This window comes from Cucurbita moschata, unplaced genomic scaffold, assembly GCF_002738365.1.
Source record: "Cucurbita moschata cultivar Rifu unplaced genomic scaffold, Cmos_1.0 Cmo_Scf00006, whole genome shotgun sequence".
Taxonomy (NCBI): domain Eukaryota; kingdom Viridiplantae; phylum Streptophyta; class Magnoliopsida; order Cucurbitales; family Cucurbitaceae; genus Cucurbita; species Cucurbita moschata.
In genome coordinates, this window is record NW_019268522.1 from 533,002 (window position 1) to 545,541 (window position 12,540).

The 12,540-nt window shown below is 38.7% G+C and overlaps 2 protein-coding genes across 4 annotated transcripts; both read left to right on the plus strand.

Moving 5' to 3' along the window:
* The first annotated feature begins 1,800 nt into the window (after window positions 1-1,800).
* Window positions 1,801-7,364, plus strand: LOC111443851 (tRNA (guanine(37)-N1)-methyltransferase 2). Of its 3 annotated transcripts, XM_023081676.1 has the most exons (12): window positions 1,801-2,048; window positions 2,236-2,333; window positions 2,505-2,609; window positions 3,349-3,411; window positions 3,564-3,637; window positions 4,334-4,808; window positions 4,900-5,016; window positions 5,368-5,526; window positions 6,371-6,477; window positions 6,559-6,633; window positions 6,718-6,810; window positions 7,265-7,364. In XM_023081676.1, exons 1-11 carry the CDS (start codon window positions 1,954-1,956, stop codon window positions 6,778-6,780), a joined length of 1,431 nt encoding a protein of 476 aa, XP_022937444.1. In that variant the 5' UTR covers window positions 1,801-1,953; the 3' UTR covers window positions 6,781-6,810; window positions 7,265-7,364. The 3 variants fall into 3 exon arrangements, with proteins under 3 accessions (XP_022937444.1, XP_022937443.1, XP_022937445.1); XM_023081675.1 differs by lacking the exon at window positions 7,265-7,364 and having other exon boundaries at window positions 6,718-7,048; XM_023081677.1 differs by lacking the exon at window positions 7,265-7,364 and having other exon boundaries at window positions 6,735-6,810.
* A 1,377-nt stretch (window positions 7,365-8,741) lies between these two features.
* Window positions 8,742-11,590, plus strand: LOC111443850 (glucan endo-1,3-beta-glucosidase 8-like). The gene is made up of 2 exons (XM_023081674.1): window positions 8,742-9,286; window positions 10,367-11,590. The coding sequence occupies exons 1-2, from the start codon at window positions 8,931-8,933 to the stop codon at window positions 11,472-11,474; spliced, it is 1,464 nt and encodes a 487-aa protein (XP_022937442.1). The 5' UTR covers window positions 8,742-8,930; the 3' UTR covers window positions 11,475-11,590.
* The last annotated feature ends 950 nt before the right edge of the window (window positions 11,591-12,540 follow it).

The window sequence follows — 12,540 nt, forward strand, 5'->3', positions numbered from 1 at the left end:
AAAAAAAAAAAAAAAAAAAAAAAGATGCCAAAACATAGAAACAAACGACCAATCTTTGAATAGGAAAAAGAGTGAATCTACATGATCCCAATCTACATGATCCCAAATGAATTAGCTTATTCGAAAAAGTCTTGTTCGTTGGAAGATCTATCTTGTGTCTGGTACTGCACGGTTCCACTCTGCAAGAACTCCGAATCATTCTCTTCATCAGAAATGATTCACTTGTCCCGAAATGACCTAGCCCATAGGGAAATCTCGATTCATTGGGCCTTTCGATACAATCAAATAGAAATCCCGAAATGACCTAGCCCATAGGGAAATCTCGATTCATTGGGCCTTTCGATACAATCAAATAGAAAGCCCCAAGGGCGCCATATTCTAGGAGCCTAAACTATGTGATTGCCTTTCGATACAATCAAATAGAAAGCCCCAAGGGCGCCATATTCTAGGAGCCTAAACTATGTGATTGCACGGTTCCACTCTGCAAGAACTCCGAATCATTCTCTTCATCAGAAATGATTCACTTGTCCCGAAATGACCTAGCCCATAGGGAAATCTCGATTCATTGGGCCTTTCGATACAATCAAATAGAAATCCCGAAATGACCTAGCCCATAGGGAAATCTCGATTCATTGGGCCTTTCGATACAATCAAATAGAAAGCCCCAAGGGCGCCATATTCTAGGAGCCTAAACTATGTGATTGCCTTTCGATACAATCAAATAGAAAGCCCCAAGGGCGCCATATTCTAGGAGCCTAAACTATGTGATTGCACGGTTCCACTCTGCAAGAACTCCGAATCATTCTCTTCATCAGAAATGATTCACTTGTCCCGAAATGACCTAGCCCATAGGGAAATCTCGATTCATTGGGCCTTTCGATACAATCAAATAGAAAGCCCCAAGGGCGCCATATTCTAGGAGCCTAAACTATGTGATTGAATAAATCTGGACTCCTCCTTTCCCTTCTTCAAACTTATTGTTCATAGAGAAATATATGATCAACGATAGAACAAGATCCATCCATTTTGTATTTGTTCATAGAGAAATATATGATCAACGATAGAACAAGATCCATTTTGTATCATACGTAAGGGATTCCTAGGTTCGGGCTGAAGAAGCAATGTCACTCGAACATTATCAAATCAACTGCAATCTTTTTATGTCCGGGAGTATCCGAATCCCAACAGAGTGCCTTCAACTTTCAAATATTTTTTAAAAAATAGGGTATTTTTTAATTGTGAGTGACCATTTTTCATAACTTTTAATAGAAAAACATTAGTTATTTTTATATATATATATATATATATATATATATATATATATATATAAACTATTTTTTCCGTTTTAATTTATTAGTATATTGCTAAATTTAATTAAAAAAAATTTAAAATCTTAAATCTAAAAAATATATGGTAAACATTAAAAAAAAAATACAGTAAAAAAAAAAAAAAATCATTAATATAAACATAAATCAAATAATAATAATTTTTGTCAAATTTAGTCGAGAAATGGCTTACCTATTAATTTTAATAAATCGAATTGATTTTTTATATTTTTTTAAAAAATATCAACTAAACTGTGAAGAGCCCAACCCAACTTACTGCCCTTGGGCCCCGGCGGTTCAGCCCAAATCTTATGTTAACTCAAAACGACGCCGCGTAATCAAGTAGAGAACTGATTGCTTAAGCTTTAAACCCTAGTCCCGTCGCCGCCGTCTTAACTCAGTCTCCGGCGACAGTTTGCGTTCATAATCTTCCCCACTACCTGTGAAAATCTCCATTCTGATTTTTTTTGTTCGCAGCGAAAATCTCCGAGCTTATTCGTCTCTTTTCAATTTTTTTATTGCTGGAGGACGATAATTATGCTATTCTGATCTGAAATTCTTATTGAGCTCGGTGTTTTTTTTGTTCTACTATCGATTATTGAGGAAAATCGAACTTGTAAATCGACCAATGCTGGACGAAAGCAAATTCGACGTGCATTTGAAACTCTGGGCGCTAAGAATTCCCAGGGAACTCTGTAAATCCGCCATTAAAATACTGAACGGGTACGTCTTGTTTTTTGTTGCTTAGTTTCTTAATTGTACATTTCTTCGTTTCTTAGTTGAACTGTTCATCGTTCTCATCCGGGTTCGACAATCTCTATTTTCTTGAAAATATTGTTTCGATATTGCCTTTAGTTTTGAAGGTAGATTGTTCTTCGGTCTCAGTTCGTTTCTTCTGTAAAATTTTTAGGTACTTAATTGATAGGCCCCGGATTAAACCTGTGACGGAAGATCCAACATGTGATAAGAATCGGTATGTTATATTATCGGAAAAAGTTCAATCTACAGGTAAAATTCTCTGTCCTTGCACTTACAGACTTGGTTTTCTCTGTTCATCATGCTCTTTAATAAGACTTTCTGTGAGCCAAAGCTCTTTGAAATGGCATCCTACGTTTCTTCTTCCCTTTTTGGTCCTTTTTTAAGGAAATTTCCTCTGTTGTGATTCTTTGAATGGCTCAGAGTTGTCAGAAATTCCAGAAATGAAGCTTGAAGAATTGAAAGGTTTATGCGAGATTGAACTAGTTCCTTATTCACTAACTCTTGGATATTCTTATTGGGGAACAGGTAGTTTCAATAATCTCGTATTTTATTTTATGCATCCTGCAAGTTTTACTTTCTCCTCAGGATTATCCATTTTATTTTTTCTTGTTTACACTACTCGGAGTTACTTTCCACACATGACTTGACGCATTGTGTGTATCGACCCTATTTTTCTTTATAGAATAGAGATGTCACTACATGCATGACGTGTCTAATATGTGCGTAAAAGTCTGGAAATATTTCATAACGATGCCATGGACATAAATGTTTATAATAAATTCATTTTGGGCAACATAGGGGAAAATATATGAATTTAAATAAAAAATGAGACAATGCCCTAATCTAACCTACGGGCTACTAAAACAAAAAGAATGCGACTACCCAGGTTTGGTCCCATGACCTTTACTTCAACGTCGTTTTCCATAAAGGGGTGCCTTACCTTAACTTGAAAAATAAGAGTAGTACGTGGCTTGAGTATTTTAAGAAATATTCAGTAAGTAACCTGACTATTGGGGTAGGGAAACGCATACACAAGCAATCATGTTTGGACCTTTCATTGCGTAAAAACATCATATCATGACCTTGTTCCCGACTTCCAGTCCGGGAAGTGTTGTATGTTGTCTTTGACTAATATTATGATGATTGCATATACCGTGTCTACTTTTCAGTGATAGTTTAAACTATTATATATTTGCGTTTACTTGACATTTGATGTGTTCATCTTGTTCATGGCCGGCTAACTTAGCGTGTTGTTCTTATGTAGATCATGTACTGAAGCAGATTCTGCCTCATGGAGTGGAAGTGCCATCATCTTTTGAAACAATAGTTAAGTACTCAAGCCATTGCCATGTTTTGTCTTTCCTTTTCCTTTCTTTCTTACATTTGCTTGTGCGGTTTGTAGCTTTTTACGTGCGTTCTTTCCTTGTTCGTTCATTACAACTATTGACAGGGAGGTGATGTTGTTCTGTGATTTTACAGGTCACGTAGCTCACCTTAATATACACGACGAATTGCTCCCTTATAAGGAAGTCATTGCGAAGGTTATTTACGATGTACGTCGTCAAGATCCATTTACTCATTTTTTCCAATGAATTTGAAACGTAAATTGTGAATAAATGATCATTATTCTATAGTTGTTAGTTCATTTTCTATGCTTTTAAGTGTCTTTGTGTCTTTGTGTAATAGCCCAAGCCCATCGCTAACCGATGTTGTCCTCTTTGGGCTTCCCCTCAAGGTTTTTTTGAACGCGTCTCCTAGGGAGAGGTTTCTACACCTTTATAAAAAATGTTCCGTTCTCCCCAACTGATGTGGGATCTCACAATCCACCCCCTGGCCCAACGTCCTCACTGACACTCGTTCCCTTCTCCAATCGATGTGGGACCCCCCAATCTACTTCCCTTCGTAGCCCAGCGTCCTTGCTGGCACACTGCCTCGTTCCGCCCCCTCTTCAGGATTTAGCCTCCTTACTGGCATATTGGCCGAGGGTGTGTGTAGGGGGTACCCTTTTCAAAAATTCAATTGCTAATGATTTAGCAAGAATCAGATTTCTTTATTGCTTTTAGTGCCATTGTTGGTCCCTTTCCCCCTCATTTTCCCTATAACAACTTTTCTATAACTAATTCTTTTGAATATTACGTGGGGTATGGAGGTTGAAACCTACCTCTCTAGTAGAGATTTGAAAATTTTTAATCGTTGAACTATGCTCGTTTATTCGTTTGTAATTATTTCTTTTCAAAATTTAATTGCAGAAAAATTATCCGAGAATCAAAACAGTGGTAAATAAAGTGGGGTCGATAACAAATGAGTTTCGGGTTCCAAAGTTTGAAGTTCTGAAGGGAGAGAATGATATGGAAACAGAAGTGAAGCAATATGGAGCAACTTTTAAGCTTGACTACAGTTTGGTCTACTGGAACTCAAGATTAGAGCATGAACACATCAGACTGGTTTCACTGTTCCAACCAGGAGAGATAATTTGCGACATGTTCGCCGGTATTGGTCCTTTTGCTATTCCAGCTGCCCAGAAAGGCTGTATAGTATATGCCAATGACTTGAACCCGGATAGTGTTCGATATCTGAAGATTAATGCAGAAATCAATAAAGTCGGTGATCGTGTTCATGTTCATAATTTGGACGCTAGGAAGTTCATTTCTCAATTGATGACCGTGCCAGACAATGAATGTAATTCAGAATCTGTCGCATCAGTTTTAAAAGCTTGTGAGAAAGGTATTGGAGGGACCGCTTAGTATCATCATTGAAGGAAATTTTCGTAATAGAGATCGTGTATCGTGGTTCTTAATTTTCATTCTTGCTTCAGTTCAGGTGGAGGAAGTCCAAGGTAGTGTTAAAACTAGCGATGAAAGTGTAGAAGGTTCAAGGAGTGCTGATGTATCTGTTGCTGCTCTTAAAAGATCCTCAGAATGCTGTGAGAAAGGTAAGACACCAATCCAAGTAGGGCTATAAAAAATTCATTGTGGGAACTGAATATAGATGTTTTATATCTTTGTTATAAATTAAATCTACTACACCTTTAGCAATTAAGACAGCTCGACGTTGAGAATTTATAGCATGTTGCTCATCACCGTATGTGAGATCCCACATCGGTTGGGGAGGAGAACGAAACATTTTTTATAAGGGTGTGGAAACCTCTCCCTAACAGACACGTTTTAAGAACCTTAAGGGAAAACCCGAAAGGGAAAGTCCAAAGAGGACAATATCTACTAGCGGTGGGCTTGGGCTGTTATTGAACGATAAAGATCATTTCTTCTTAAAATTTGCGTTGCAGATAATGGAATAGCTGATGATGCTTCCATCTGTGTAGCTGGTAAGAGAAAAGGAAACAGTAACAAGAGGTTGAAGGGGTCCGAAATATCTCATGCTAAGACGTGGGAGCATGTTGATCATGTGATTATGAACCTCCCCGCTTCTGCTTTACATTTTCTCGGTATGAACGTTTTTTTTCGGGTTTATTTCATTTACCTTGTCGTGGTTGTTATGCATATTCCTATACATTTTTTAATGTTGGAGGAAGAATTGAAACTTGGGAAGTATCAATGTTAGCTAGCCCACCTCTGCCGGTATGAGATTAGAGGGAAAATTATGGAAAGGGAAACAATAAGTCTCTAAATGTAACCACCCAAATCTACCATTAGCAGATATTGTTCTATCTGATTGTAACAACCCAAACTCACCGCTAACAAATCTCACATCAGTTGGTGAGGAGAACGAATCATTCTTTATAAGGGTGTGGAAACATTTCCTTAGCAGATGCGTTTTAAAACCTTTATGAGAAGCCGGGAAGAGAAAATCTAAAAAAGACAATATCTACTAGTGGTGGGCTTGAGCGGTTACAAAAGGTATCTGAGCCAAACACTAGACAATGTGCCAACGAGGAGGCTGAGCCCCGAATGGGGTGAACACGAGATAGTGTGCCAGCAAGGACGCTGGGCTTTGAAGGGGGGTTGATTAGGGGGTCCCTTATTGATTGGAGAAGGGAACGAGTGCCAGCGAGGGCGCTGGGCCTCAAAGGGGGTGGATTGTGAGATCCCACATCGGTTGGGGAAGAGAACGAAACATTCTTTATAAAGGTGTGGAAACCTCTCCCTAGCAGATGCGTTTTAAAATGAAGCTCGAAAGGAAAAGCCTAATAGAACAATATCGCCTAGCGGTGGGCTTAGGCTGTTACAATATTAGTATGCTACTCTTTTCGACATGTCATGCTCTTTTGTATCTGTAACGATAATTTGTTTGTTTAATCACCAAAGAATATTTCGGCATTTTCTTACCAGATGCATTTAGGGGCTCGATTCCGAGGAAGTACTGGAAGGGCTCCCTTCCATGGATTCACTGTTACTGCTTCATGCGAGCAAATGAGAATCAAGAGTTCATCATTTCGGTATGTTCAGACTCCTATTTCGATATTCGTCTACCAAAATCATCCTTCTTCTCATGCTATCTTCTTAACTGTTCATCGCAGGTGGCCGAGTCTGCCTTGAATGCTAAAATCCAAGACCCTATTTTTCACAGAGTCAGAGACGTTGCACCAAACAAGGTATTGCTCTCTATTTGTTCTTTTAGCTTACTTCCATTGTTCTTAACACTTGCCTTCTCTTTCTTATGTTCTTTGTTTTGATAGGCAATGTATTGTTTAAGCTTTAGGCTTCCACAACAATGCTTCGACGAAGAGTTGGCTAGCTGAATCGTATCCCGTTGCTAACGGGATTCTAAGGTTGGCTCGTTTTTCTAATTCATCCATATCGAGTTTCTTAGTTCTGAGATCGTAATTCGTAGTCGTTAATGCGATATAGGTGTACAAGCTAGCTATATGGTACAGTATACATCTAGCATTGGTTCGTTTTGGTTTATGTATTTTTAAATATTCATTTTGGTTCAGACAACTGGAATCTCGTTAACACAAATTTATGAACTATGATTGAAATATATAGTCTGGAATCTCGTTAACCCATGAACTATAAGAAAAGAATTGAAACATTTTAGAAGTATATTTAACGGATGTTAACGTGTGTCATATTTTTTTGGTGGGATGTCGACTTTTAGTCGACTATTTTCGGACTTTATTAAAAAATGAAATCAAAATTGGTCGTTAACTTTATGAAAAGATTGGCAATCTCTTTTAGCTTTTGATTGATCCGTTTTTTGTTCCTCCTTTTGCAATGATAAAGGGATGAACTTTGGGAAAGAAGCCGAGCGAGAGAGATTAGATGAAAGCATTCCACGTAGACATTGGCTGGAAAGTCTGCAACTTGGAGCACTCTTTTTCAACTCGTCTCCAAAATTATTCTTTTTTTTTTCTATTTTTGATCATCACAATTTGCATTATTAATTAATATTTTTTTATATTAATTATATGTTTTTTTAAAATGATTTTAAATATTTTGAAAATGAAAATTAATATCATAATATTGGATCAGACCTAATACGAGCATAATTCCTCTCTCTCTGTTTCCGTCTTTGCCAACTGTTTTAATCATCATCTTTGTAAGATTCTCAATTTATTTTCACAGAGATTAAAGTGGAGATTCTCCATAGGGAGTTTGCATGGATCGAATTTTTGTAGAGTGTTCTTTCTGTCCTCCCGAGCTGGGCTCTCGCTGTCCTGGGTCCGATCAGATCAACCAGCGACCGGTTTACAGAACAAGGAATTAATCTCCCCTTGTGATCGGGATGAGGGATGAGGTAGATGCCTCCAAGTCGGGGCAGTGTTCTTTCTGTCCTCCCGAGCTGGGCTCTCGCTGTCCTGGGTCCGATCAGATCAACCAGCGACCGGTTTACAGAACAAGGAATTAATCTCCCCTTGTGATCGGGATGAGGGATGAGGTAGATGCCTCCAAGTCGGGGCAGTGTTCTTTCTGTCCTCCCGAGCTGGGCTCTCGCTGTCCTGGGTCCGATCAGATCAACCAGCGACCGGTTTACAGAACAAGGAATTAATCTCCCCTTGTGATCGGGATGAGGGATGAGGTAGATGCCTCCAAGTCGGGGCAGTGTTCTTTCTGTCCTCCCGAGCTGGGCTCTCGCTGTCCTGGGTCCGATCAGATCAACCAGCGACCGGTTTACAGAACAAGGAATTAATCTCCCCTTGTGATCGGGATGAGGGATGAGGTAGATGCCTCCAAGTCGGGGCAGATCGAATAATTAATCTCCCCTTGTGATTGGGATGAGGGATGAGGGATGAGGTAGATGCCTCCAAGTCGGGGCAGATCGAATCGGAGTTTCCTTGGGTAGCCACTAACCTATAGTTATTCTTAAATTTCCATGCTTGAAATCTTCCTTTATTTTTTAAAAAAATTCATTTAAAATAGTCTTTTTAATTCATAATTTTTGCTTAAAATCTTCCTTTATTTTTTAAAAAAATTCATTTAAAATAGTCTTTTTAATTCATAATTTTTGCTTAAAAAATATATTACATTCAAATAAATTCAATGATATTTCATAAGCAAAAAAAAAAATATATATTATACAAGCATAATTTATAAAAATTTAAATATCAATATTATAACACTATATATATAAATAAATAAATAAATAAATAAAGCACGGTAGTGAATTAGATAGGGACATGTATATATTTTTTGTTTTTATTTATTATTTTAATTTATTATTATTTATTTATTGAGCTGCTTACAAAAATAAGAGTGTGCGCACCACCATAACTGAATAACTGAATTAAGTAACGAATCTTTTCCTTTCCTTTTTTGTCTCTCTGAAATCGAACTCCATTTTTCCTCCTCCCTCATGAAGCTCCTCTGAATCTCCAAACAGACCTCTTATTTCTTCCTCCTTTCTTGATTCCTTCTTTATTCAAAGATTCCGATTCAAAGAAGCAAAAGAATGTCGAAGTTTGAATTACAAATCCACAGGAATTTCATACTCAGAACAATTCTTTTGTTGTTCTTGACGATTATCCCAAACGGGGAAAGTGTTGGAGTGAACTGGGGAACTATGGCTACTCACCAGCTCCCACCAGAGAAAGTTGTTAAAATGCTTCAAGAAAATGGGTTTCTTAAATTGAAGCTCTTTGAAGCTGAGGATAGGATTTTGGAAGCGCTTATTGGAACTGATATTGAAGTTATGTTGGCTCTTCCCAATTCAATGCTGCAAATTATGAGTGATGATTCTAAGGCTGCTGCTTATTGGGTGGATGCTAATGTTACTGCTTATACTTATCATGGTGGTGTTAATATCAAGTTGAGTATTGAAGATTCTTGATCTTACATTACGAACTTTGCATTTTGTGTTTTATTTTGTGCACTTTAGGTGTTTGATGAAATGCCCACTTCATGATTTCCTCTGTTTCTGCTGCTGCTTTCATTTTAGATCGATTCATTGAATACCAATCTGTTTCTTTCTCCATTTTCTTTGTTTAGTTCTATATTTGTGCGAGATCTCGCTTCGGTTGGGGAGGAGAACGAAACATTCTTTATAAGGGTGTGGAAACCTTTCTATAGCATATGCGTTTTAAAAACCTTGAGAGGAAGCTTAAAGAGAACAATATTTGTTAGCGGTAGGCTTGAGATGTTGCAAATGGTATCAGAGCCAAACGTCAGGCGATGTGCCAACGAGGAGGCTTAGCTTCAAAGGGGGTGGACACGAGGCGGTGTGCCAGCAAGGATGCTGAGCCCCGAAGGGGGTGGATTGGGGGTCCCACATTGATTAAAGAGGGGAATGAGTGCCAACGAGAACACTAGCCTTGAAGGGAAGTGGGTTGTGAGATCCCACATCGGTCGAGGAGGAGAACGAAATATTCTTTATAGTAGGGGTGTGGAAATCTCTCCCTAGTAGACCCAATTTAAAAACCTTGAGGGAAAACTCAAAGAGGGATGATGTCTGCTAGCGGTGGGTTTGGGCTGTTACAAATGGCACCAGAGCCCGACACAGGACAATGTGCTAGCGAGGAGGCTTAAACCAAAAGGGGAGTGGACACGAGGCGGTGTGCTAGCAAGGATGTTGGGCCCCAAAGAGGGGTGGATTGGGGGGTCCCACATTGATTGGAGAAGGGGACGAGCACCGGCATGAAGGAAGTGGATTGCGAGATCCCACATTGGTTGGGGAGGAGAACGAAATATTCTTTATAAAGGTGTGGAAACCTCTCCCTAGCAAACACATTTTTAAAATCTTGAAGGGAAGTTCGAAAAGGAAAGCCCAAAGAAGACATTATCTGCTAGCGGTGAGTTTGGGCTGACGAAGGAGTTGAGAGGGAGTTGAGATTTGTTAATGCATTTTATGAAGGGTGAGGCATAAAATTCAATTGAAAACTTGTTTTGCAGGTATGTTGCAGTAGGCAATGAGCCCTTTCTGAAGTCCTACAATGGCACTTATCTTCAGTTAACATTGCCTGCCCTGAGGAATATCCAGCAAGCCTTAAATGATGCAGGGCTTGGATCAAAGGTCAAAGCTACTATTCCTTTCAATGCTGATATTTACAACTCCCCGGACTCAAACCCGGTTCCATCTGCAGGCGATTTTCGGCCCGAAGTCCGAGACTTAACGATCGAGATTCTACACTTCCTATCCATAAACAATGCACCTTTCACAGTCAATATCTACCCCTTCCTTTCCCTCTATGGCAATGACTACTTCCCTATAGACTTCGCATTCTTTGATGGAACATACAAGCCCATCAAAGACGGAGATCTAACCTACACCAACGTGTTTGATGCCAATTTTGACACGCTCGTTTCGGCTCTAACGAAAGCAGGATATCCTGACATGAAGATCATAGTAGGGGAAATCGGGTGGCCAACGGACGGCGACAAACACGCCAATATCCAAGATGCCAAACGATTCAACCAGGGATTGTTGAGACATGCTCTAAGTGGGGAGGGAACGCCAGCTCGAGTCGGCGTAATTGACGTCTATCTCTTCAGCCTGATCGATGAAAATGCCAAAAGCATAGAGCCAGGAAGCTTTGAAAGGCATTGGGGAATCTTTGAATTCGATGGTAAGCCAAAATATGAACTAGATCTGTCAGGAACAGAACAAGAAAAGGGGTTAATAGCAGTAGAAGGAGTGAGATATATGGATAAAAAATGGTGTGTTTTGAACCCAAATGTGAAGGATTGGGAAGGATTGGCTGATAACATTGATTATGCTTGTAGCTTATCAGATTGCACTGCTTTGGAATATGGATCTTCATGCAATCAATTAACTGCTGAAGGAAATGCTTCTTATGCGTTTAATATGTACTTTCAAATGAACAGCCAAAAGAGATGGAACTGTGAGTTTTCTGGTTTGGCTATGGTGACTGAACAAGATCCTTCTTATGGGAACTGCCAGTTCCCTATTATGATCGATTATAACTCTTCTTCTTCTTCATTTCTAGATCTTCTGGTTGCAATCTTTATGGGATTTGTGGTGTTTTTGAGTTTGGAATGATTGGGAAAGAGAAGCAATGTTCATGTTTTTCTCAGTGTTTTGTGTACATTACCATATGAACATTGATTCCTATTGGATTATATGATAGAATTCTTCTTTTGCCAAATTGCTGCTTATGTATAATACATGCAAATCTTTGCTTTGTTTTATTTGTTTTTTTGGTGCTCGGGTTGTCGTGTAAATTTGTTTCAGACAACGAGCTTTCTGGGCTTTCTCTTTTCGGGTTTTCCCACAAGGTTTTAAAGGGCATCATCTACTAGAGAGAAGTTTCCATACCCTTATAACGAATGCTTAGGACTTGCTCGGGATATTATCCATTTTGGGGTTTCCCTTTTCAAGCTTCCCCTCGAGATTTTAAAGCGCGTATGCTAGTTAGAGGTTTCGACACCCTTATAAAAAATGCTTAGGTTTTCCCTTAAGATTTTAAAGTGAATAGGTATGCTAGAGAGAGGTTTCCACCCCATTATAAAGAATGTTTTGTTCCCTTGTCCAATTTACGTGGGATTTCACAATCCACCATTGGCCGTTAGTACTCGTTCTTCTCTCCAATCGATGTGGGATCTTACAATCCACCCCTTTCGTGGTCTAGCGTCCTTATAGGCACACCGCCCAGTGTCTGGCTCTGATACTATTTGTAACCGTCCAAACCCATCGTTAGCAAATATTGTCCTCTTTGGACTCTCCCTCAAGGTTTTAAAACGCTGGATGGAAGAATTTTTCACACCCTTCTAAATAATATTTTGTTCTTCTTTCCAACCAATGTGGAATCTCATAAAGATAATCTTACTTCTATTCACTTGTAAATCTACCATAAGTTGAAAAAACGTGCACTTATTCCTAATATTTCTCCCTATTGACAAAGGACCATTGAATTTATTCATACATCTAAAAATTGCTCTTATGTAGTTTACCTTTTTTTATTTCCTTGGAGCATATGCACTTGCTTGTTCAATAGAACTCAAAGCATTAATTACACATGTGAGGCATTTAAATGAGCAAAACCCCATGAAAAGCAAAAAAAAAAAAAAAAAAAAAAAAAAAAAAAAAAAAAAAAAAAAAAAAAAAA